The sequence below is a fragment of the Neodiprion fabricii genome, chromosome 1 (genome assembly GCF_021155785.1).
Source record: "Neodiprion fabricii isolate iyNeoFabr1 chromosome 1, iyNeoFabr1.1, whole genome shotgun sequence".
Taxonomy (NCBI): domain Eukaryota; kingdom Metazoa; phylum Arthropoda; class Insecta; order Hymenoptera; family Diprionidae; genus Neodiprion; species Neodiprion fabricii.
In genome coordinates, this window is record NC_060239.1 from 6569432 (window position 1) to 6596305 (window position 26874).

The window sequence follows — 26874 nt, forward strand, 5'->3', positions numbered from 1 at the left end:
CGCGCTTGCCGCTGATGACCGAACACTCCCTCCCACCCTCACCTCTGTCGAACCACAGTGTTCTCAAATCGCACTTGCATATTACGCAGCGTTATTTGCGGCCCCAGAAATAAACTGCAAATTACTTACCTGTATTCAAATTTTGCCGATGAAATCTATCGCGGAATTTCACAGGTCAAAGATCGTTTCACGTTTAACTTTGCGTTGTCGATTTCGTTTCTGAGAATTATTATTGTTCCTGAAATTTGGAAGGTGTGGATTATTGGTGAGGTCTGACAATCTTGCAACCTCAATATTTATAACACGATACAGAGGTTTACTGTTTAAACGGTTCATTACAGTTTTTTCAAACGTTCCGATGCTGACATTTATTTATTCAATAATTGACAGATAGTCAATCCTTACATTACGAGGTTATTTCACTCATCGAAGTACAAGTGCGATACATTTTTTTGTAGCATTTCTTACATTTTGCGTAACTTACAAACTACTTATAATTAGGAATATTTATGTGTTTATGGGGTAGAAGCGTTATGACAAAATCGAACAAAAGTATTTTTGTTCACGGACATCTTTCTGCCTGCCCGACTACGACTGTTAGATTCCTCGGCAAGTCGGCAAATTCATCGATCATGAATCTATCAATTATCCCCGAAAGATCAAGTTGCGTAAGCTGGTCAAGTTCTTCAACGTCCCAGCAGCTAAAGTTTTTGCAAATCGGATTCCACGATAAATCCAGATTCCGTAACTGTTTAGGAAAAGTATTAGGTTCGATTTCAGGTATAAAATTTCTATGGAGGTACAAATTTTCCAATTTGGGAACGTCCAAAAATGCTTTGGATGATAAAATTTCAATGCGATTCTCCGACAAGTTCAGCTCGGTTAATTCCGGAAGGTCGTGGAAGGCCCGAGCTTTTATTTCATGGAATGTATTACCTCGAATGGTGATCGAGGTTACATTTGAAAGATTCAAAAACGCGTCCGATGCTATAAAGGTGCGCTCGTCAATAAGGTCGTTCGGTTGATATTCAATCACTATACTCTCGAGATTCGGAAGATCGATGAAAGCTTGTGAGAGAATTGTTTTTATTCTATTACCGCCGAAGCCAATAGCATTCAAAGCTTTGATGCCGCGGAATGAGCCGCTGCTCAAAGTGCGTATTTGGTTGTTGTCCAATTGCAAATGAAACGCATCCGCTTTTGAATTCAGATCGGTAAAAGTATCCTCGTTTATGACGCTGATCAGGTTGTTCCTCAGATCCAATCTTTCAATTTTTGGAAGATCGTCAAAAGCTCCGGAGGAGAGACGTCTTATGCGATTATAAGACAGATCCAGCGTTGTCAAAGCCGGCAGCACGTGGAACGCCTGAGATTCGATAACGGCGAATGAATTGCGTCGAATCGTGATACAAGCTAGATTTGATAGGTTCGAGAATGCGTCTGACTCTATCAACCCTATTTCTTTCGGCGTTGGTTCTTGCAATTTGAAGGCTTTAGCCGGTTCGAGGAACCGTTGGTTTAACCCGTCTTCGTAATCGTCGAAAAATCCCGGCTCTGTTGTCGAAAATGGCATTGGTGTTGGACTCTGATCAGCCACTTGATCTTCGATTAGTATGCTCGCAAGATTCGGAAGATCTACGAAGGCCTGTGTCGAGATGGTTTTTATTTCGTTGTGGCTAAGACCGATGTGATTCAAACCTTTGATACCGCGAAACGAGCCCGTGTTTAACGTGTGTATTTTATTGCTATCGAGAAACAAGGAAACTTTATTCGCGGTTGAATTCAACTTGCCGAATGCTTCTTCAGTTATCGCACTGATTTCATTGCCTTTAAGACTCAAGCTTTCGAGTTCAGGAAGATCGACGAATACTTCAGAGGATAGAATCTGAATGTTGTTGTCAGACAAGTCTAATGTTCTTAATTTTGGCAGGTCGTGGAACGCCCGAGACTCTATGACAGTGAACAAATTTCGACGAATTATGATTGAAGTCAAATTGGACAGATTAAAAAATGCATCCGACTCTATCAACCCCAAATCTTCCAGCCTCGGTCTTGGTTGTATATGATAGTATGGATCGTATAAATTAGACGAACTCTGATCGAGAGATTGGAATTGATCTTCTATCACTATACTTGCCAGGTTGGGAAGATCAACGAAGGCCTGTGACGAGATGGTTCGTATTTTGTTATTACTGAGACCTATATATTTCAGCCCGTCGATACCCCGGAAAGAACCTCTCCTCAAAATACGTATTTGGTTGTGGTCTAAAAACAGGGAAACTTCATTGGCGCTTGAATTAAGTTTGGTGAACGCGTCTTCGTCGATATCGGTAATTTTGTTATATTTCAACGATATCATTTTCAAATTAGGCAAGTTAACAAACGCGTGATAATTGACATCCGTAATCTCGTTTGAGTCCAACAAAATGTATTCAATGCGCAAGAGGTTATTGAATATACCCGCGTGGATTAGACTGATCTGATTATTATTAAGATCTACTTCAACCAGGGTTTTAATATCTCGGAAAACGTCCGTCTCGATCATGGATATTTGATTATTCGAAAGCAAGAGATATTGCAGAGCTGGAGCGCGATTGAGACACAGGGTTTCTGAGTCATCATTGCTGTCGTATGAATTATAACCATGACTGGGATAATGCGACGTTGAGCAAGTTTTAATGCTTCCAAATTGGTTGTTAGCTACATTTAGATAGACAAGCGATTTAAAGTTCCATAATGAGATGTACCTCAATTGGTTATTGTCAAGGTACAGATGCGTCAACTCTGTTGAAACAGGGGTTTCAAAAATAAAAATTGATAATTGGTTTCCAGATAAGTGAAGATGTTTCAGGGTATTCGTGTCCGCCACTGAGAAATCCTGCATATTGGAATTTCTCAAATATAAACGTTCCAGCATGTGCAAATTAATGAGCCAATCAAGTTCTACACTGAGATATTGTAACTGATTCCTGTCAAGATCAAGAATTTTTAAACTGTCAAGATTACGAAAGGCGGAAGGTTCAATATTTTGGATGTCGCAGCCCGCCAAACTGAGGTAAGTCAAGTTTGGAAAAAACTTGAAACTATCGTTAGCTATCCTCTCGATTCGATTATTGTCCATCCTCAGCCACTTCAAATTAGGAATATTGAGTTGGAACATCGACGATCCCAAATGTGTGATCCCCATTCCTGCCAGAGAAATCCATGTTGTGTTAGACGCGTCCTCGGCATCCCAGGGTCTGTATTTCAGATCGGATTTGTCCGTTAATTCCAGGGGATCGGGGGGATCGAAGACGTCCGAACGTATTCCACCGATCGCGATCCAAACAATGGTCAAGGCTCGCAGTAACATCTGAATAAAAAATTTACCTGATAATATTCAGGAGGTACGGTTTCAGAAGAAATAATATAATCAAACCCCGAGGAACCTATTATAAAAGAATTGATAACTCTCCAACGCTCGATTTGACAGTCTTGTTTAAAAAGTTATTCTACATTTCATTTGGTATATGAATTTGAAAGAACATAATCGTCTCGTACTCACCGTGATTTAACACCGTCGATCTACCGGAGTGAACAGGCAACGAAGAGTCGATGAAGTATCGCACTAACTGAGAACGAGTGTCAACTTTTTCGTACCAAGGCCTGGTAGATACTACTTGTCGAATCCCAATCGCAACGATGAGGTCGACGAGTGGAAGAAGCTATCACGTGGCGAACCAAGTCTCGTTTCCTTTGTGTCAATTTGCAATCAGCGACAAAATGAAACAGTAGAAGCAGATAAGTTTTATCGCACTCAACAGCCCCATACTTAGTGTCATTGCCTGGACGTATCGCGATCAGTGCAGCCAGAAATAGAATATCCGGTCCTTGCTCATGAATAAAAATATAATTTCATTACTCTTATTCGTTATGAAAGATGGACTGAAAGTTTTCGATTGAAACGGATCATTCTGCGAATTACGAATTACAGAATTAACAGAAAATCTGCAGCACTAGACTTTGTGTTGCGGGATATTTTCTTTCAGAAAACTAAGAAATCAACCGAAACACACAAAGTTTGCATACTTCAGATAAAAAATTATACCGAAGACGATTTTTCTTGACCTTGGTGAATTGTTGAGTAATATTATTCTTGGATATGAAGGTCGTGAAAAAAAAAAACGTTAACACAAAAAAAGTGTTTTTTTGTTCACGACCTTCGTATCCAAGAATAATATTACTCAAAAAATTATACCCGTGGTTAGCGAACGCCATTGAAATATTCTGATTGTTACACTCGTCGATTGTTTCAGCTGGATCTGACGGGCAGATTTGAAGAATGCAGGAGTCCGTCAAGTGTCCTCTTCTTCTACAAAATTAGCGGTAAGTTATTCGTTTCAAAATATAAGCGTCAATGTACGTATTCGTTGCGAGTGAATTCCCAAGTTGAATAGGTACCCAGCATGCGTGACTACTTGGATCAATTTCCACGTAATCTCAGAACACCCTCTGACTCCGTAGCAATTGTAGTTATCTTGGGTTCAAAAGTCGAGATAACACAAAAACTTGATAAGCAGCAATGAACCGCGACCACTCTGTTAAGCATCTTAAAACCCCGGGAAGTACTTTTGATTAGGTTTCAGATCGGTGTTGGAGGCGCCCAGCGAGTGACAGAATCAGCCACGTTTCGTATCGTTTCGTAATGATCGATCGTGCATCGAACAAGTTACTTGAACTGCAGTGACCTGGGATTCCCGCAAGAACTTTGTTCGCTTCAGTGACCCACTTTAAAGATCTGAAACTTTCGATGCTGCTCGAGAGATATCAAGTTGTCTTTTTTTCAAGTCACGAGAGGAGCACGTATAGAATCCAAGATACTCGAGCAAGGGATGTACGTACAGATAGGCGCCGGAGAATATAAAAAAAAAACTTCAAAGACCGCATAGCGCATTGAAAAAAGTCACACGTTTGTACGGCTATTCTTTAGGGAAGTGCTTTGAATAAACTGCAAAGAATTCGTGTGCCACGCGGATTTGCGAATTGGAGGAACGAACGTCGGGCGACCTTTTTTTTTTTACATTGTGAGGAAAAAATATTGTTGTTGCTCAAGCTTAAAAAATGTCCGATGAATTCCGCAGTAATGCGGTCGGGAGAAGTTGGATAAATGAATTAGTTATTCGAGGGATAAATTAGACTTTTTTCAAACTCTTTTATTTGACAAATTCATAACATTGCTATCGGTTGCAGGTGATTCTTTTGATCGGTGTTTATTTACAACAATAACGGTTACTTAAACAAGAAATGTTGCAATTGCGACGTCTTTCAAGAGTTACATGCTTATCGACAGAAAGTATAGGATTATACATGTATTACATATGACAGGGTTTAATAAAATCGGTTACGAGAATACGAATCCGCTAATGGTGCGGTCCGTCCGGTTTCTCCACTAAAATGGTCAAATCTTTTGGCAATTCGGCGAATTTGCCGATATTTAAGTTATCGATTATACCTGTCAGATTGAGCTCAACGAGCTGGTGAAGTTCTCTGATCTGCCAGCAATCAATATCTTCGCAAACAGGGTTCCAAGACAAATCCAAGCGTTGTAGTTGTTTCGGAAAAATGTTAGGTTCGACCGTCGATATTAAGTTAACTCCCAGGTTTAAGCTTTCGAGTTTAGGAAGCTCGTCGAAAGCTTCGCCGGAAATAACTTCTATGTTATTGTTAGACAAATCCAGAATTTTCAACTTCGGCAGCGAGCGAAACGCCTGAGCTTCTATATCAGCGAATACGTTACCTCTAATGACGATTGAGGTTAAATTTGACAAATTCCAAAAGGCATTCGACGCTATCACCTCTTCCTTCGGCAGAGATATTCTATCCAGGTGTGTCGCACGATCCGTTCTCTGACCTTGCGACTGATTTTCTATAACCACGCTCTCAAGATTCGGGAGGTCTACGAAGGCCTGACTCAAAATCGTTTTGATTCTGTTGTTGCTCAAGCCTACATGCTTCAAACCTTTTATGCCTCGGAACGAGCCGCTCCTCAGAGTGTCTATTTCGTTGTTATCCAAGTACAAATAAACCTCATTCGCCCTAGAGTTTAGCTTAGTGAACGCATCTTCGTCGACGTCATTAATCTGATTGTTAGTCAATGAAATCGTTTTCAAATTAGGGAGATTGACAAACGCCCGATGATTCACCTGCGTTATCTTGTTCGAATCTAACATTATATTTTCCAACTGCAGTAAGTCGGTAAATGAATTTGCCTGCACTTCGCTGATAAGATTGTTAGACAGGTCTACGTGAATCAACGCGGGTGTTCCTATCAAAGCATCCGGCGTGATTTGCGATATTTCATTAAAGGATGCAATCAAGTACTTGAGAGCCGTAGCATATCCGAGACATAACTCTGGATCCCAATTCGCAGTAACGGTTGAATAATAACCGTCATGTCCATTGAAAATTGATTCGTCAATCGTTGTACATTCGAAAGTAATAATTTTCAATTGATTGTTACTCACGTCCACGAGGGTGAGTTCAGATTGTGAGTTATTTAGTGAAACATACTGCAAATTATTGTTATTTAGATAGAGGTGGGTCAGTGTCGATTCGCTATCGATTTCAAAAGTTTCCAATTCATTTCCGGATAGATGAAGATCGGTTAATTTTTTCGGATATTTGATTCTTTCTAAAATCGAAAGATGGCATTTTCTCAGATACAACCTTTCAAGTGAGTTCAACGTGTCAAAAGTATCTTCTTTCAGACGGTCTTCAAAATAATTATTATCGAGATCCAGTACCCGTAGCTTTCCGAGGTGGCTGAAGACATTGGAGTCGATTCCAGTGATCCTGTTACTCACGAAACTGATGTGAGTCAAATTCGGCAAAAACTTGAAGGTTTCCGATGGTATGGTTGCAATTCCGTTATTATCAACCACCAGCCACTTCAAATCGGGCACGTTGAAACGAAATGGCGTATTTATAGCTGCGATCCCCATGCTCTCGAGCGAGATCCAGTTCGTATCAGGTGATTCATTGTCTTTCCACGGCCTGTGAGCTGGATCGTTGATTTCCGGCAGCTTAAAGTCGCGAATGCAGTCAATGAATCCGATGAATAAAATGACGACGACGAGTGGTGCTTGCAGCAGGGTCTAGTGATAGTTTAAAAATGGTGTTAGGTACAATAACAGCAACAATAATACCGGATTTGGGGTAATATTAGCTAAAAATCAAAGTTCAACGACGAGAGGCACATCGGTAAGAATGACATTAATTATTTCGGACGGAACGCGTGTAAAAGAAGAACTGTGACCCAATGCTAAATCTGCTATGAATGATTAAAAAAGCTTTATCAAGTTAAACTTGATATCTTGCATTAATTGTTAATAATTCTTACTTTCCAATACCATACTCAAATTCAGTTGTTACTTAATACTATTTGAGTAGCATCGCGAACAATGAAAGACCTTTTTCCGCATCAGACTATTCCGATGCCATTTACTGAACGTCTTTTGCTAAGCCCTGCTTGGATTATCCAATATACTTATCAACAAAAGAATGATCTGTACTCACCATGATGTTTCTAACTGGCAACTTCAATGAACAATGAAGAATTCTCTCGACAGCAGTAGTATATACACAACCTTTTCCCCCAACAAAACCACCAGATATTATTGAGACCAGTGCGTGGTCGGAAGTGACGTAGCGATACAAATAAATTGTCGCCGTATCACTGTTGGTTGAAGAATATGAAAACAGACTTCGAGAGTGATAAAGACGGGTCAATTTCTCCGAGTATTTGTTCAGCTCGAAGCTCCACAGGTTGCGATATCTCACGGTTAGATACAAACATTCGAGTGATCTTAATGCGAAGAAAATATTTCTCTACAGATTTTCCAGAATTTTGTGTCGATCGAGGTCCAGTACTCGCAGCTTCTCGATGCGACTAAAGCAATGTGGTTAATTTCCGAGATCCGATTTCCCAGCAAATTGACATGAGTAACTTTCGTGAAGAGCTTAAAAGCTCGGATGGCATCGTTTGGATTCGGTGGTAGTCAAACACCGGTCACTTCAAATCTTTAACGTTAAAACGAAACAGAGAATTTATCGCTTCCAGTTCCATTCAAAGATCCACTTCGTATTTGTTCGGGCTGATGTCGAGTCATGTCGCCAAAATATTATCGTTTGCAATTGTCACGAGTGAGAGGATAAAAATTGGAAAATAGATTCCCACTCAAATTGGCCAACGCAATCTGCTGTTAGCCAGAAGGTAAAACTCGCGACTAGATTCATTAGACTCGCGCCCATTTTGAGGCTTGCTGAACGAGCCAACTCTTATGGATTGGAAAGACTTTTTTTTCTCCGAACGGCGTTCCCCTTTGGCCCGTCTGCAACTTCGTTCTTCGAGCCTTCCGTTAACCTTGCCCCGCCGCAAAGAGGCTGATGAACGTTCTTGCTACAGAAAACTTCTCCCCTAACGACATTAAAATGCGTTTAGAACTCCTGACCCCTTGAATATTTACTGGATGGCTGCGTCGAAAAAATCTGCAGCCGCAAAAGAAAGGAAGAGAGAAAGATAATGAGAGAAAAAGCAAGACTCGCGACTGAGGAAACTTTTTACCCACGAATCCAACCCCTGTGACCCGATTTAATTACTCTTGTTAAAGCATTCGTTGCCCCTTTTTCGGCCAACTCAGCTGTTCCACGTTACATTCCTTATCGTGTTTAATTCCCTGGGATTGTAATTACACTATCATTTCTGGTTCTGGGTCAGCTGCACAGTTGTAGAGGTGTACACACACACACACACACATATATATATATAAACACTTGGGCAGCGGTCTTGGCGATTCTACCCCCAGGAATGTATCTTCTGCATTTTTAAATCCCCCGCATGTGAATTGGACTACCTAACCGAGTGTCTACCTACCTACATACGTCTACGCACACATGTATAAAGGAAGTAAAATGAAACGAAATATATGATCAGGAGCCACGTCACTTCGGGCAGTGCAAACACGCGTCTACCCGGGGATTTCTTTGACGTTCCATTATTTTTGCACTTCGTCCTTCCATCCTTCAGGTGAAAAACTAAAGTGACGTACATTTTTTCCAGGACAAACGTCGGCACGGACAGACATTAGGGCAGATGTACCGCATACATATACTGTCAGCGTCACTTTCGAGGGGTTGAAATTCTTTTTACGGCTTTCGGCAAAACGGGATATCGTGAAAACACTCCGTAAAACGCAGCGTATAAAATAGATTTGAGAGGTTAGTTTCGATTCAGTTCCCTCCCCATCCCACTGGTTCGGACTTTTCTTTTTTACATATTTCGGAAAATTCTTTCGACTACCGGAAATAATCGGATGCGAATCAATGGACAATTAGACCGTTCCGGACGAAGAAAAAAAAAAAAATTAACTCAATAATTTCGAGCGGTAGAATTCCGGGTGAGCTTGCTCTATAGGTACATATATATATATACATATATCAATGGGAGGGATGAAAAAAGTGATGGGAACGTCATGAATAATTCAAATTTCGAATCCCCCACCGGCGAAACAAATGAAAAATAATGGAAACGAACCGGAAATACATTCGTTATTGCTTTCTTGAGAAGATCCTTGCCGAGCTCTTCGGTTCCCCCATCGTCCGAAGGTTTCGCACAGGAACGAGGAGAAATCGTTCCGGCATGCAGAGACCCTTCGCCAAGTATATACCTACCTATATCGTACATAAGTATATATACATATACATATACATATACATATACACATACATATGCATATACACCCAGCCAGGGCTGAGCGAGGGAAAATCGAAAGATAATATTATACTTCGGAGCGAAAAACGAACCTCTGCGAATCTTCCTAGTTTATTCAGCGGTATTGTCTGCTCTGCTTAGTCCCGGGACGTTCTTACCCTACTCAAATACATCTACAGATTGATCAACACCTCCCGGCCGATGCAGGGCGACGAAATCTACACGCGTGAGCCTTTGGCTCGCCCTGATCCCCTTCGATTGAATCGTGCAACTCGGATCATCCGTATCCTGTTTACTCTGCCGCATCGGCGAGGATTCGCGAAATGCGACGGACATGTGTCGCGAGGTCAATCGAGCTCGAGGAAGGAATCGAATTCCTTGATATTGTCGGAATTTGTGGCTTGCGTGGTGAAGAAACCTGTCTGAAAAACCCAAGATTATTCTCACTGAGGGCGTTTTCGAAAGTGAAAGGGCGGATCCTCCCTCACAGATGCTTTGGTTCTTCATTCGTTTTGAGGATGTTTCAAAAAAACAGTCGAGTCGAAGAACTGACGAGAGAGAAATGTGATGTAACGAAGGCTTGAAAGTGTGACAGATGCTAATTGAGTTGAATTGAGTCGAAACGATGTACTTTCAACACGGAGCAAAATTGAAAAATAACGAATATCAGCTACAGTAGCACAATTATTGATGATTGAAGTGATTCCATCGTCCAATCATATCACATCATTTCACCGATTTTAATGAACTAGGGATTACCTTGTTCGTAAATGAATTCTTTAAAAATCTACAGAATCCGAGTTTGAATAACGATGAAGTATTTTTCATCAAGGCACTGGGTTCACTATTCATCACTTACGATGGTTTCCCAAATCATGTTTTTATTTTTCTATCAACCGAGAAGCAAAGTAGAAACAAGACGTATTTTTTTTCAAACGAGCCTCGGTTCATTATAATTGTTGAAACGACGCAAGGTTTCAGTTATAGAAATAATCTAATACCGAGATCTCTTCAAAGTCTTCAAGAATGGTGCTTTTTAACTGAAGTTTACGTTTTTTAGAAAAAAATTCCCGAACTCGAATCGTACTCTCCAACCTTCGTCACGCGATATTTCTGTCTTTACAGCTCTTCGACCGGACCCTCGACTTGTCACACCTTCAAAATCTTCACTCAACCATTTCCAATCCTTAATTCCCAAGCCGCGTCTGTACATGTTCCGGTATCGTCGAGTCGGAATCAAGAGAGCCGGAGCTTTCCTCTTCGACGTCGAAGCCCCAACGACGTCGCAACGAACGTCAGACAGCTGTAATAACCGGGGTACCTTTCACTCCTGAATGACGGGACAACGACGGCAGCATCAGGTGACGTCGAACGACGTCGGGGACAGCTAGACGTCCGTCCACCCCCGCAGCTCCCGATGCCGTTGCGGGCGGCATTTTAATCGACTGTATACCATTCCTCTCCCTCGCCGCGTCCCTCAGGCTTCGTTCCCCGGGCTCCGATCGATCCCTGCAATTACATCAGCCTCCACGCAGGATGAGCGACCCGCTGCCCCTCGCTCGGCCGTATCAGAGGCATCGGGGCGTAAAACATCCCCAACGAATTTCCCCCCGAAACCTTTTACTCCGCCCTATACGTAGAGCGCTCTTTTCCCTGCAGGGTGGAAACGCTTGCGAAAGAGGAAGACCAGCCTGCCTGGGATACCTGCTGCGGCGGTCTTCGATACGCCCGGAAATCCAAACAGCGATTACGCGGTGCCCGGAAGATCCCGACGGCTGAGAAAACCCTCGGAGGAAGAAGTGAAACCAGCGATTATGCCGACGACGATGTCTGATGGGAGAGTTGCCGGCACTTTGCTTCGACTATAAATCGATGGATCTTCCAACGATTCGGGGGGGAAAATATTAGCGGCAATAACTCACCGAGTCGTTTTTATGCCGGTGAAGAAATCCGAAAATAAGTTGTATCGCATCGAGAGCTGCTTCTGCTCGTGGTCACTGTATATACAAGCGTGGATAATTTTCATTTTTCATCGTATCCAAAATACGTCGTTCTGGATAAGAAATGAAAACGAATTTCGTAGCTGTAATCAGAAGATCTAGTATATGTTACTGCTTTCATCGTTATCGTTACCCTTACTGTATGTTGATGCGAATTTTGCGATGACTTAGCGTTGGTACTGCAAGAAATCGGTGTCAAATCCTTGTTCGTCGGAAAAAATCAAGACAATGAAATAAACAAATTTCAATGTCGCTATAATCATACTAACCAGTTACGTGTAGGTTTCAAGTTTTCTAATTATCCTAACGATATTGAAACCATTATTATGTCAAACAGTCTATAGTCCATACCATAAACAATAAACATTTTCTCATCGCAGCATTCTGGTTCCACCGTTTCAGATTCTCATGATCGATTCGTTTCGTAAGAGTATAACCAATATTTTTTCAATCAATTTCCTCCAGCGACAATTGTAAAGACGTGTTTTTCTCAGCAATTATATTATCCTACCCTCTAAAATTGTCTCGAGCTTTCCAATCTGATTCTGAATTCATTTTTTCGACCTCGGAATTGTTCTCCCAACGCACGTACAATCGGCCTGTTTCACTATCTCTCAACTATAGTTGAACAACGGCACAAAAACACCTTACAGATTACCGGCACTTATATGTACATGTATATCAGCCGGTGTTTCGTGTACGTACGTATACCGGGGAGCACGTGCCGTTGATTTGGTCGGAGATTGCAGTGTCGTCTTGCGTAGTTGCGGGTAGTCCGGAGCTGAGAAGCCGAGCGGTGCGCTTATGGCCTCGAGGCACCCTCTCAGTCCCGATGATCATTGCGATAAAACCGTCGCGATCATCGCCGTTGTGTGCGAAGGAAGGGTCGGTCCCACTTTCGACCCTGTCTGTACGTACACACGTTATATTACATCATTTACGAGCTGCAGCACGGCTAGAACTGTAGAACTAGGCCCAAGCTGTAGCAGAATCGATTAAGCGTTTACAGCCAGGACCAACCCACGCAGGGAGATATATATGTATATGCACGTAGGGTATATGGGGCATTCCATGTCAGATTAGCAGTCCGTGTACCTCGCCGTTTTCGATTCTGATCTTTTTTTAGTACGATGTTTTTATCAATCCAAGAGAGTGTAGGGAATTTTAAAAAATTTTCTTCAGACACTGGGGAAATTTATACAAAATCGCAAAACCAATTACGAAAACGCTATTTTTCAGATCTTAAAAAATTCACACTGATTCTATGAATCGAAATGTGATTTTTGAGGAACTCAATATTTACTATTTTTTTCGCAAGTTTTTTGCTTTTTTATTTTTCATATTATGCCTCGATCTAAATAGATCGTGTAATCGTGTTATCTACATGATTTCGTGATCTATTCAGATCAGAGAGTAGAGAAAAAGACGCCAATTCTGACATGGCAAAACACACAGTGAGAGAAAAAGAGAGAAAAATGTTGCTCGGACTTTGGGTCGAAGAAACCCGCTTAGGACTGTGTTCACCGTCATCGTGCTTCACCGCATTAACGTCTTGAGGGAAAGAGCGTCGGCACGGACTTTGTTCTCTGCGGATGGACGAGACCGCAAATTAAGGCGAAAGCGAAGGGTTACCATAAGGTGTAAGTAATTTGTATGAGATACAATATACCGTGAATCACATGATTAATGCCGGCACACGCTTGAACATAATTGGGTTGGACTTGAGATTCCGAAGTCAGAAGGGCTGGTTTTCTCACTCGCGGACCAACCGCGGAAGTGAATATATAATTATTTTCCAGTTTACATTATCATAGGATCGAGGCTAGAATAATTGCTGAAGTTTTTCGTTTTTATTTGTTTTTTTTTTTCTGTTTTCTTTTATCACAACGCAGGGCTTAGGTATTAAACAAACGATTGGTGTCCGGAATCAATAAAGGAATAAAAAAAAAAAATCGTTGAATTTTTCCATCGCGATTGACCAGTATAATATCAGTAAAGACACTTTATTCGAACGAAAATTTAAACATTTGATCGATTCAACGGCAGAAAATTGAATATTTTGAAAAATGCTTGCGAAGGTCTGTCGGTGGTTTAAAATTACGATACTCGAAGTCCCCCTCCCGTCAGCGAACCTCCGATAGAGACTTTTGACGAAAGAGTAAACATTCTTCAAGATTTCTGCCTCGGCAATAAAGCTGAGAAACGAAAAGAATTAAGCCCGTCGAAGCCTCCTCCGGGCTCGGAATGATCAAAGCTCTCTCCGTCCGACCTTTTCGAAAGCTCAAGGATGCGTCCGGAGGCCTAGTCCTCGCCCGCCGGTCCAGGAGGGCGGAAGGGTAACCTGGACGGTTGCGTCGCAGGGCAGGCAGGGTGCCAAATGAAGCGGGAACAATGACTGCGTCTCGTCGGAGGGACAGAAGCTTATCGCACGACGGGTCGTCACTTGATGCGCGCGTCAAAGCTCTTGACAATGGTCCGACGGAGAGGCGCGACAAACGCCCGGCACCGATGAACCGTGCGCGTTATATTCCACCTTGCCGGAAGATGGAACGAACCGATAGTGCGGGCTTCGACCCCCCTTTTTTATCCATGAACTTCTGGTGAAAAAAAAAAGTAGAATCGGGCGATGCTTTTGACGTTGTTAATGAAGGATTGTTTCGAGTTAAAAATTGGCATTTGCCCGTCTGATTTCATACGACATAAGCTTTTTTTTATTATTATATTCAACCTGACGTGATTTCGTAACATTTCTTGAACCTTCGTTCAGTCATATTTTTTATTCCGACAAATTTTTCAGCCGTCTGAACGTCCCACTCACCGTTAACTTGATTTTCTCTATTTCTTATTCAATAAGACTTAAGAGACGAAAACTCGTTCGAAGCGACATGTTACACGGTTACAAAAAAAATTTCCCAGCATGAGTAGAAAAATTTTATGGTTGACCAAACCATTTTTTAATGTATTACTGAGTGAACAAAAATTAGAAATTACAATTGAAACGTTAAAATTACAATAACTAGTGTCATGTTTAAAGTGGATCAAGGGACAAATTGTTTAGTCAAATTTTTCTAAAAGTGTAGCGTGCAGGCTTGAGAGGATCCAAGTACAGTTCCCTAGATCTGCGAATAACACTTGCAATCGTATGCCAGGGATTGATCTATCGTAAACCAAGGACGTTGGATCGAAATGGCGGTCGTAGAACCTGGCCAAGAAGCGCGGGGACGCTTCTCGCAATAAGGGCTCGAATTTCGATTCGTGTCACGACGTCGCAGCGCCTGGGGGCGTCGCGACGCCGCGGTACTTATGTTAAGGCCTTTGTATCGAGCGTGTGGCAAAGGCTTAGCTCGGGTCGTAAGAAACGTTGCGAACGAAAGAAGAGTAAAAGAAAAAAAAAAAAAGAATAAGAGGGAAAAAGAGAAAAAAAAAACACGAATAAAGAGAAAAAGAAACGTTGCAGAGAAACGAGGCTTTCGGCTATGAGCGCGTACCGCGAACCCGCTGCGGAGTTGAATAAAATATTCATGAATTTATAGGTTTTTCGCAAAAATATTCGCCGCAGATGGCGGCGCTGATCCAGATGAAGGTATAAATTCCAACGGGCGTATCGCGTATTTCATTTTAGCATTCGGAATCGCAGGGCGGATGTAAACCGCGGTACCTGAAATACATTTTCTCCCTTTTCTCTGCAAGCAGCAGCGGTTTCGCAGGAATCTTTTAACGCGGAATCGAAAATCAAGCCGTTGAATAAGGCACAAAGAGTTTCCGAGGCATTAGTCGGGCTCATGTATTTTTAAATTGGTCACCAAGAGCTCGGAGCGCGAGACTTCGAGGATCGTATCTTGGAGTGGAAATCCGAGCTAGGCGGATATCAATGCCGAGGAACAGTCCCACCTCAAAGGAATCGAAGGTTATTTTGAATCTCATCCACTTTGACGCGGGATCGGAGTCCCAGCTTCCGCCTTTCGCAAATCTCGATCTTATAAGTATCCGATCCTGTCTGTCCGTTGCACGATCTGCCGATCGGATGCGAGATGAAACCAGCGACGAAGCTCGCGAGATTAGCTCCGAATTTAAAGTCTGGGACAGTTATGAGCTCGATTCGGAACGTCGGAAGCGCTTTTCGTCCTGTGGTTAGTTATACGCAGTCCTTGAATATTTTCATTTCTTATCCACAATTTATGTGGCCACAGATTTTCAGGGACAAAATTCCATTACATTTCCAACTTTTTACAGGACCTAAAACGTAGTTTTCCATAATATTTTCCCAGTTCTAGTGAGTCTACTAAAACCTACATCGTTCAGTTTATTAGCTCCATATTCGGTTCAAATTCAATTCGTATTGAAGTAAAATGTAATGTACACAAAAGTCAGTTTAAGCCAATTTGTTTTCTCGACGAAAAAAGGTAAGCTTGTTATGTCAAGAAATAATTTCTTATTCTCATGATAGAAAACTAATATATTCAGTTTTTTTCATTACCAAATTAAAATCCCTCTGACAATTCTAGGTTTTCGATAACCCCTTTTAAATTCCTTGACATTTCCACCCTGTCATCATAATTCTGAAACTTACAGTTCTCAATAAAAAACGAAAATCACTTTTGTGGCTGTTACTAAAAAATTTAGCACGAGTAGTATAATATTTTTTTTTATTACGCTCACTTTACGTAACCGTTGCGATACGGTGCAGGATTAAATTGATGTCGAGCCGTTATTTGACTGAAAAAACGTAGTAAGCTAAACAAACGAAGCACCAAAAAACTTTGTATTCAAGAAGAAAATTGATATATGAATTTTACTACAGAGTTTCGGGTAGGTACAACTTTATTACCGAGTAAAATTACTTTCATTGTACATTCGACTTTCCGTTTCAATGAATAATAACAATACACGTATAGCATTTTAATTGCATAAAAGATCTCTCCCTCGGGTTTTCTAATTGTTTTTTTTTTTTTTTTGTTATATTATCGTACAGCTCGTTTCTCCGGCCGCTGCAGGGCTTTGAGAGGGTTGAACGGAGCCCAGAGGTGGGGTTAAAAACATGCCCGCGGCTTCAAAAACGGGGGAATTTCATTTCGGCGGTTGTGGTTGTAACGTCGCTGCGCGAGTCGCGTCTCGAGGCAGTTTTCGCGGGTTTCAGGCATCCCGCGATATATCGACGTGATAACGCGCGTATTATCATATTCGACGTCGAGGCGAAAGCACGCGGTTAATATTTCGGTTTTAAAGCGTCGGTCACGGCGTCCAGAAAAGCTCGACCCGTCATTTAGCAGCCTTAAAACATGAAAGGTCAGAAGCTAGAGCGAAGCTTGCGAAACCTTGACAATAAATCTGCCACCTTACGATAATAAAAGCCCGCAAGAATTCCGCATCCCCGGTCAATGATTAACGATCCGTCCCTGTCGCCAGATGGACGCCATCTTGCAATAATGATGCATTTTTCGGACACTGTTGGGAGAGCTGGAATGAAAAAAATACCGGGATAAAGAAAGTAAAACGGAAACTAGACGCGTTGCCGGCAGCACGCTGTGCAAGCTCCGAGAGTTACGGACTTCTCTGCATATACGTACGTACAGCCAAAGATACTCACTGACTACGAATCCTGGCAAACATATCGGGCAGTGCACACGTTTAAGCATACGTACCAACACGCGTATTGATCCGGGTAGAAAAGAGCATCCAAATATTCTACCCGGAACCGGCGAGCCTGAAACGCGCCCGTCATAAACCGCAGTTTTGCATAAAAATCGATTTTTTTTTACTTCCTGTACTCGTTCTCTCCTCTTATTTTCATTTTTTTCTCATTTCAACTACCTACCCATTCTTCGACGATATTCCAACGCAAATTCATAAACTTCGCGGTTCAAACGTTGCGCAGTGAAATTTTGATATCCCACGCTGCGCGGGCGAGTAGCGATAAAATTTTACCGTCTCTCTACCCCGTTTGATTATTATGAACTGCTGAAATTTTTAACGAAGTCGAGCTTCTCTATCGAAAATTCAAACGTGTAACAATAAGTTTAGAACCGTTTCTTACGTCATAGATTAGAAGAAAAATCATTTCAATCGCAGTTCTTACACTTTCGTTTCACAATTCTTTTGATTTTCGTCCCATCTCTTTATTTTTTTTTGTCTTTGTTTTTTTTACGAATTCTCCCCAAACTCTAACTCGTTTGAGGGTTTTTAGAGAAAGCTCAGCGCGTCTCGGGCAGTATTTAATCAGAGAAAGATCTCCGTGTCCATGAAGCGTAGCTGTTGGGCACGTATCAGCGAAGGTTGGTAAATTTTTTGCGAAAATACACGAGCAGCATGGGTAACCGAGCGGAGAGAGATATACCTCTGAATCTCTTCAATCTCTCATCTCGCGAGCCGGACCACGTCCCCGCAGGAAATCCATTCGAAAGATATACCGCGAAACGTACCTGGAATAAAACGCTCGAGTTTTCTTTTCCCTTGGCGTCATGTGTTCTCTTACTCTGTAATTTTTTTTTTAAATTTACTTATTCATGTTTTGTCTTTTCTGTCTTTCGCCATTTTTTTCCCCGCTTTTACACGTACAACAAGCATGCATAATGTCCGGTTTTCTGCTGTTAAGCCATTCAGGTACGGCGGACGAACGTCAGAATTTTCACCCTGCATTAAGGTAGAATATTACCAACGATTAATGGCTACGCGTGTACAACGTAGGCATAATTTTTCACGCAAGGAATAAATTACACCGCATTTTCGAGCATCGCGGGGTAGCTATGCGCAAATTCGTGAACTTTAATGCGCGAGCAGACCGGGAAGAGGGTTTTTTGAACTGTGAATTGTTTCGTATGGTATCTGTAAAACCGTTCCTTTGACAATGTCGTTTAACGATCGAAAGATACATGTTTCGTTGTAGGGATAATTGGAATGTAAAAAATTTTAATGAAGAATTATTTACCGTATGATAAAACGTATAAATGAAGCAAGTATTTCATTGAGTTGGGTAAAGTTTATTCAAAGCGAGTTAAAACAAATTATTATTCAAAGAATCGGACGGAGTTGCGAGGAATTTTTATTTTTTTTTCTCGACCGGCTTTCCTTTGATACATCTTTTATTCGACGGTAAAAATCCTCGAAAGACGGTTGTATAATAATTCGCTGGTGGAAGATGAAATGAGATGAAATTTTGCACTCCGAATCAATTTGGCGAGTCTTTGTACACAAGCGAAAGGGGAAATTGATAACTGAAATATGCAAAAGCCTCGGCTGCCCTCCGTGTCAAGGCTCACGAGGGTTGGCACCGAAATAAACCCCGCCGTTTACTCCACCGGGATTCCAAAGGTGGCTGGCTGGCCGCCGGCTGCAGAAGAAACGGCCGGCGTTACGTCGCTGTCACAACCCAGAGACGGTCTCAGAGTGACAAGGGTGCATGCGAAAATGAATAAGATGAATAAATAACCGAATGACGCACGGCGTAAGCGCGCGCGTGAGCGAAGTAAAATCTTGGCGAAAATTTACGGTCCGAGTATAAAAACCGGCGACAAATGAGGGTTGAGTTGATTTCAACGTCAGACAAAAGAGGCACGAGAAGAATCGTAGGTGCGGAGGAAATGGACGAGGGGGGAAGAGAAAAGATCGCGAATTGTCGCTAGGAGGGAAAAAATTTAGGAAGGGAGGGGAAAAAAAAAAAAAAAAAACTATACGTCGCAGGCGCATTGATTTTTGCCCGAGGAAAAATTACCCTTGTCACGGATGTTTGCCCCCCGCTTGCGAGCCTCTCGTCATCTTCGTTAGCGAAAAACTTCCCGCCACCTGAGGGCTTTCGACATTTCATTACTTCCTTCCCCGAAGAATCCGAAAATTTTAGCCAAGATTTTCGCCCTGAAATGCAGATTGATGAGTTCTTGCGCATTTCTTTTTTTTTCCCTTCAGATTCCTTACCGTTTAGCCCCGTGGAGCTTTTTTCGACCGTGCCGAAAAAAGCTTCGCCTTCGAGATATCAACCTTCGGTCGAGTTCCAGGGGCGAGGCGAGCCTCCGTTGAGTAATAACAAAAAGAAGTCTGCTACGAGATTAGTCGATCTGTCGGACAAAGGCAGGTTCGTCCAGAATAGGACTGGAATAACTCATAAATCCTTGACGTCGGGCTCTTTCGGAGACGTGAGAAAAATCGGGGGTGCGGTGGGGAAAAGCGGGAACTTGAGCCGCTGGAAGAGAATCAAGGGGACAGAAAAAGGGTAACGGAATTGTCTCGTATTTTTGTTCCACCCTTTGATAAACGACGAGACGAAATAAACCTCTCAAAATAGAAATAATGATCCTGCTGAAGCGACGCCGGAAAACTCACACGCCCATCGCGTATACGTATGTGCGTTTACACAGCTACGGGTCATCGCTACTTTGGGGAAACTGATGTGCGAATATATTTTTCACTTATTCCTTTTGTGCGCAACGCGTTCAAGTCCGCGCCATTCGTTACCGTAAGTATAATGTGATCTTCGCTGTAAAGGTGAACAAAAACAACCTCTGCGGACACGATTTAGGGAGGTTCGACTCTTTCCACTCAATATACGTGTTTTCGTCTAGGTAATTTAGTCGCGGTTTGAAAGTAAAGTTCACGGTGTAAGTCGGATGAAAGAATCGCTTGAACTACAAGGAAGACCACCAATTCTTTTATCGTTAGAACCGATGAACAGAATTCTTGGTTGCAAAGCATAAATCGGATCGTCTGAGACGTACGAAAAAAACTAACTTAATCCGACGTGTAAATGCAAGAAGCGGGCAATCTCGGTACAACAAAACAATTAAGCTCGAGCCGGAGTCAAAAATTGCTCGGCGTTTGTTATATATCCGATAATGTCGTATATCGGAGATATTGATCTGCAAGGTTACGCCTGAGGGGTTGACCCCATATTGCGGTCCGATAAATACCTTCGGTTTATGGATGTACAGCGGTTGGTTCGGGCTCCTCATACGGCCCTGGGGGGCCCCGAGTACCGCAGGTGTTCCTTCGTAAGATTCGAGTATTACGGGAGGCAATTAAACAGCCACTGATTCGCGTCAAAGTTTGTGTGATAAAAAATGAATTCAAGAATCGCGGCGATTCGTTACGAGGTATTTTCACCCGTCACTTATAATATCTGGATATTTCTTCTTTCCGCAATTTATTCTTTTCGTTCTTCCGTTCGACTTTAAGCAAGAGTAATCCACTTTTTTTATTTATGGTTAGAAAAAAGGGCGTGGAGGTGATATATGAAGGGGTGAGGGATGTTTAGGGACAGTGAAACCGCAAAAATGGCCCCTGGAGAAATACAGGCATTGTGTAACTGCGCAGGCATTTCAACGGGGTGTTTCTGTTATTGGACGGTGTGTTTCATATTCGTGAATTACTGCGGCCACCGCAGCCCCTAATTCTACGGGGTCGAGGGGCTTCGCGGAGCTCCCGTTTCCGCTTCACTTTCTTCAATTCGAAATCCTTCATCCCCCTCGTTCGCCGAACGCATGTGTTTCGATGCGCTGCAGCGGGAGAAGCACCGCTGGCGAGGAAAAGCTTTTGACAGAGCTGCGGGTAGGAACGGACCGCGAAACAAAGAGAGGGAAAGGGAAACGTGAAAGGGAAGGGGAGAGAAGGGTGTTTTATTCCGATGCGAAACCCACATTACGCATGTATAAATAAATATCCAGAACCAACGAGGGGGTGAAATATGCGAGGAATCTGAATTGCCGGGGGTGGTTCCCTCCACCCCTGCGGCGTATTAAATTCGGGAGATTGGAAATTTCGCTTTTCTGTCAGTTCGGGCGACAAAATGCGCGCCTGAAATGAGGATAAATTAGTTTTTTAATTCTGAATAAATAAGACGAGAGAAAAAGAAAGAAAAAAAAAAAAAGAAAAAGTTAAACACGCGAAAAGCGGGAGGAAATTTTACTTAAAAACGGGAAAAATACAAAGGGTGTCGAATCGGCGCGCGCTACTCGAAGGACCGCGCGTCGCCCCTTCGGGCAAACCGTTCGTCTTGATTTATATTACGGGCCAATTTCCTGGATGGTTCTTTCTTCCCCTTGGCTCTCTCTTCTCTCTCTCTCACCCTCTCCCGCGGTTCTTCTCATCCCCCGAGCTCGCTTTCGCGCGCCCGCGTTCTCGGCGTACTTTGGCAGACCGCCGTTGCACACCCGCCGATGTATAACTATACGTGTCACGGCGAAATCGGAGGCTGCAAGGGAGGGGGAGGGGGGCAAATGCATTATCACATATCACGCGCTTATCGCTTACGTGTAGACGAGGAGATTTCACTTACGCTGCTTTCTTCCTTCCTTCCCCATCCACGGTATTCCCTTTCGGCGAGAAACCTTCTTCACCGACTATTTTCGGTGGAAATTTATTGTTTTATACTATAACTGTGCGAAGACTACGACGTGAAGTACATTTACAAAAGTTTCTCAATGTGGCCCACTTTCTGATTATCAATATTATCGAAAAGTCTGATTTCACGTACGAAATAAATTTTTCCTTCTCAATACGTGCATTTGTGAATGTTTCTCTTTTTGAGGGAACTGCAAGCCTAAATAATTCTTAAATTCTCTTATGAAAATGTAATTTTTAACTATTACCTAGAATTAGTCGAGTTTCGTAAAATAATTATTTCTCTACCGACGGTAGATTTTGATTCAGATGAAAACAAAAATACGTGCTCTTCGAAAAGCTCCTTCGATCACACTCCTCGAGGGTTTGAAATAATTCGACAGCTATCCGGATAGTGTGTATACAAAAAAAATCCAAATTCGGCATTCAATGATCGACTACTAAACCGTTCAAAGAAACTTTATAGACAGTTGAAAATTCACTTCGATTAAAAAATTCCGAAGTTTCGCTGAAGTTCTTCCTGACTTGTATGCAGGTATACCATTTTCTTTTTCGATCTCGATATTAGAATCCGTCTCGAGCCTACCGTGAGACGAAACTCAGGCCTTACGGCCCAAGTCCGGTCTAGCCGACGGTGATAAGCCAGTATCTGTCTCTGAGGCAGCTGATAGAGGAGAACACGTGTCGACGACGGATATAACCGAGAAGGTGGAGAATCCCGGGTATCGGGACGAGAATCAGGGGGCGCCAAGGCATTGTTTGTTGGTCCCGCGTTCGCCGAGCGGATTGAGTTGTGCCTGCGATTTGGATAAGGCGAAGCGATTCCGGGCTGCCATGCGGTGAGAACGGCGTTAGGAGAATCGCTTCCTGCGTTATTTCGCGCCCTGTGATTCCATTCGCGAGCATCTCGCGCCGCTATTTGCTGATCGTTATTTACTCCCCGATAATCGAATCTCTCGCCCGTAGTTGTTATTGCGAAAACAGAGCAGCCCTGTTTCCGGCTCCTGTCCCTTCTTATGCTCTGTATTAACAGAGACGATTTGCCCGCGGGAAATCTTCCGTGTGCCTGTCGGAATTATGCCGCTGATATTCTGCCTCTTACTACCGAACGTCCGCATTCAACGTCGGCGCCGCGACGCCGTTCATCTGCCACTTGAATCCCGGATTCCAGCCACTCTGCATACGACACAGTCCTAATATCATCCACCCTTAACCACCCGGAAGTGTCAATAGATATAAACGCGCTCAAAGAGAAGCCCTGGGATTCCTGAGACTGGAGACTAAAAAATTATCTGCAGCTTTGAGAAGGGAAGGGGGGAATATTAGGTAACGATTCTTGCCTAGATCAATTGATTAGAGAATATTTACGACGTTTAAGAAATTAAATTACATCACACTTTTCTTGGTATAACAACTTTCGTAATTTAATCGCCGTGTTAATTTTTTATAAACGTTTATCCCTGATTGGTCACGCTTTAAAAGAATCGCGTAACAATCACACAGGGTGAAATTCACCCCTGCTACAAAAAAAGTGATGTCTTAGTTCAACGGTGAGTTCTAAAAATCTAAACAAAAATATCCAGGTATTGTTCAACGATGGTAGAAAAAGCTCGCTTAGCTTTCCTAGTCAAAATTCATTCTTCAAATATTCTAAAACATCGGCAAAGTTAAGATACTTTGATTCGCCTCGAGTAACCAATTGGTATTAAAGAATCTTCAATCGTTTTATACATCCTGCAGAACTTTTCTTGCGAAAATCGTTACTTTTTCGTATATGAAAACGAATGTCCGATCGTTGAACCGCGAAAACTGGAAATTATGCGATAACGTGAACAGCGTTAAATTCGCGGGATCCTGAACTTGCAGGATTCTACGTAATCCGAGACTTTCTACAGGCTGAATTCGAGTTCGGCTGCATACTAGCGCGTAAATTTCCGAGAGTGAAGTCACACACTCGTACGTCCGCGAGTTCAACCAAATGAGGATAACAAGCACCGGTCCAAACAAACACGCCTGATTGTGTGTACCTACCCAGCCTCGTGCCAGAGGAGCAATAGAACTGCGACTCCGAGTGCAGCAGCCATTGCAGGTCGCGGATTATATCGAACGAAACTGCGTACGATATGCATGGCTAATCGCGTTGTCGGGCACAATTCCCTCATTCGCTCGTTGTTCTAATATCCTTTACGCGTTTAAAGATCGTTCATTAGCTTGGCAATTTTAGCACCTTATCCATACGTCGTTGTGAAACCTGCAGCCACGGTGGCGAACGAAGCCAGCCGTCAAGAATCTCGGAAACTTGAAGCTTAAACGGGAGCCTTCACGAAACGCTGAATAGGTAAACGATCGAATAGGCGGATTTGTATTTCCGCCCGCGATTGCGCTAATCTGCGGCTACGTTCAGCAGAGTCTCCGGTTATTCACGAGCTGCTCAAGCGACTAAATCTGGACAGTCGGAGACGTGAGCTCGGTTGTACAAGTCTAATCGTCTCGTTTACCGGAATTTTACTACGCTTCTTGGACATTTCTGCACGGCTTTCTTTCGTCGATTATCTTTTTTGGCACGTCTATCACGTCGAATCGTGCCCAGTGGGGAGAGGGGAACTTTGTTAAACTATTCCAATTAACTTTTGATCGATATGCCAATCAGCGCGAGGCAAGCCCGCGGATGCCAGATACAACGCACAGTAGTAATGACTGGATTGGGTCAGACAAGGATCGACGGGCTGCTGATAAATCATCCCGAGCCGAGCGTAAGTTCAGGGCTACGATATTTCACTGAGACCCGATATAGCTGAGGAATTATTTTGTTTTCGTTTTTTTCTTTTTTTGAAACTATTCAGTCTTTCCCTGTTTTGACTTCAATTTTTATTCGTGCAATTTCTTAAGAGGAAATTTACAGGAATTTCAGTTAATTTCTTTTTCCTGCGGGAAATGTTTCAAACATTTTAGTGGTTTTAGGTATGCATTTCTTACATCTTTTGGAGTAAATTTGCTTAATTAGATCCTCGTTTAAATGTATCAGGGCGATGCACAGAGTGAAATTTTAAATAAAGTGTAAGAAGATGAAAATTCATTGCGCGCAAGGTTTCTCAATTAATATTTGTAACACAACGTACGAATTTTTCTAGCATAATCTACTTTGGTAATGCCCACAAATTGTTGTAGCATTTATTTAATAGCTTTATTTTGAAAGAAAATACGTTGTTTTTATGAATCGTGACTACAAATGAGCCGGTTTTCAACATAAAGTTTAGGGTATCTCACTCCTAGGTGAGAATTTTGGCAAACTCGTATGACAAGTGTAAAGGATACTTAAGAAAAACAGCGGGTAAAAATTTCAGGTGAATCGATCGGAATCCTTGCGCATAACTTTGAAAAATCAAAAGTGAAGAAAATTGCATTCAAAGTTCAAATTTTCATAGAGTTGCAATATGCAGACCCTTTTAGGGGGAAGGATGAAGGAGTACAAAAATGCAGAAAACCGAAAGTGAATTGTTGAGCTGTCTTCTCAATTTTCTTTCGCCTGAAAAAGGTAAAAAGAACCAGACGCCAGGGAAGGGTGACTTATTTAAACGCCAGTGAAGACTCGAGAGCTTGCTTTTTTCCCCTTTTTGTAAAACGGATGCCAGCGAGGCAGCTGTAGAATGTAAATCCAGCAAAATACAACTCGAGGTCTTTAATGAGTGAATAAAAAATGCAATTAAACCTGCGCCAAAGATCCGGATTTCGTAGAATATTTTCGCGACTAATACTCGACTGAAAACTGTCCTTGACGTTTCGTTCGTTGACTCATTGTTGGATAGCTTTTTTTACTTCTTCTTTTACTTCACGATACAATTTTTCCATCATTTTATTCACCTTTGAGATTACACTTTATACCGATTGAAGTGTGCTAATTATTGAGAAGTTTCCCGAGCGAACGAGCTGGAAAAAATTCTTTCAGAAAATTATTAATCCTGCTTATTATATTTAGAAATGCTTTCTGATGAGTTTTTGAGAATAAACTCCCCTTCGATCAGTTCGTGTTATATACCCAACGTGATACAGCGTCTGTTGAAAAAGTTAATCAAAGCAAATCGGCCGACCTGTTGTTTGAAATATTCTACTTACTTCGTTACGAGGCAATTTATTATCCGTAGGTGAAAAGCAGAGTGGTTTCAGTATTTCCCGGCGCTGGTTCATACCTGTAGAATTCAAAGAAGAATTCAATTCGTTTATCAATACTGGAAGGAATCAGTGATTAGCTTGTCCGTTTCAATCTCGAGTTTCATAATCAGACAACGAGTCTGCCAACAAATCGGTAATCGATCACGATATTTTTTGTTACAGATCCGAAGAGACCTAATGTCAAAATCCCCAACTTCTGAGTCCCCTGCAAAGTGAGTAATTAAATTATATCGTAGTCGGTTCACTCGCGCAATAAAAAAAAAAAGAAACGTTTACCCTAAGAATTACAGGCGTTATAAAAAGACGAGTGAAGTGAAGCCGAGAGGTCAGTGAATAAAAAATTTTTCGACCGTGCAAACGCGCTTTGAAAGCTCATTCGAGTCGAGCCGTAAAATTTTCGAGGTTTGAAAAACGGCCTCGCGAAAAATTCTGGGAAGATGTACGGAGCCCTAAATTCATCCAGATTTACATCCGAATGAAAGATGGATTATATTCGGTAGCGTGGACAGGGGATGTTTCCCTCGAGGAAAGGGTCAAGGGACTGCAGGAAGCTCCCGGAGGTGGACAAGACAGTTATCCTGACAGGATATTTCGGGCCGCGTAAGACCGGAACGGAACGGAACGGAAGGA

General features: G+C 42.3%; 2 protein-coding genes across 2 annotated transcripts in view; one reads left to right on the forward strand and one right to left on the reverse strand.

Moving 5' to 3' along the window:
- Positions 1 to 295: 295 nt before the first annotated feature.
- Positions 296 to 3665, reverse strand: LOC124178273 (insulin-like growth factor-binding protein complex acid labile subunit). The gene is made up of 2 exons (XM_046561511.1): positions 3545 to 3665; positions 296 to 3352 (listed from the first exon to the last, which is right to left on the reverse strand). Exon 2 carries the CDS (start codon positions 3350 to 3352, stop codon positions 563 to 565), a length of 2790 nt encoding a protein of 929 aa, XP_046417467.1. The 5' UTR covers positions 3545 to 3665; the 3' UTR covers positions 296 to 562.
- LOC124178283 (chondroitin sulfate N-acetylgalactosaminyltransferase 1) overlaps positions 3004 to 26874 on the forward strand; it is a 58959-nt gene continuing 35088 nt past the window's right edge. Inside the window, exons 1-2 of the mRNA XM_046561522.1 lie at positions 3004 to 3055; positions 26407 to 26456. Of these exons, the coding sequence (XP_046417478.1) occupies positions 26422 to 26456 (35 nt within the window). The 5' untranslated portion in view covers positions 3004 to 3055; positions 26407 to 26421. The remainder of the gene's footprint in view (positions 3056 to 26406; positions 26457 to 26874) is intronic.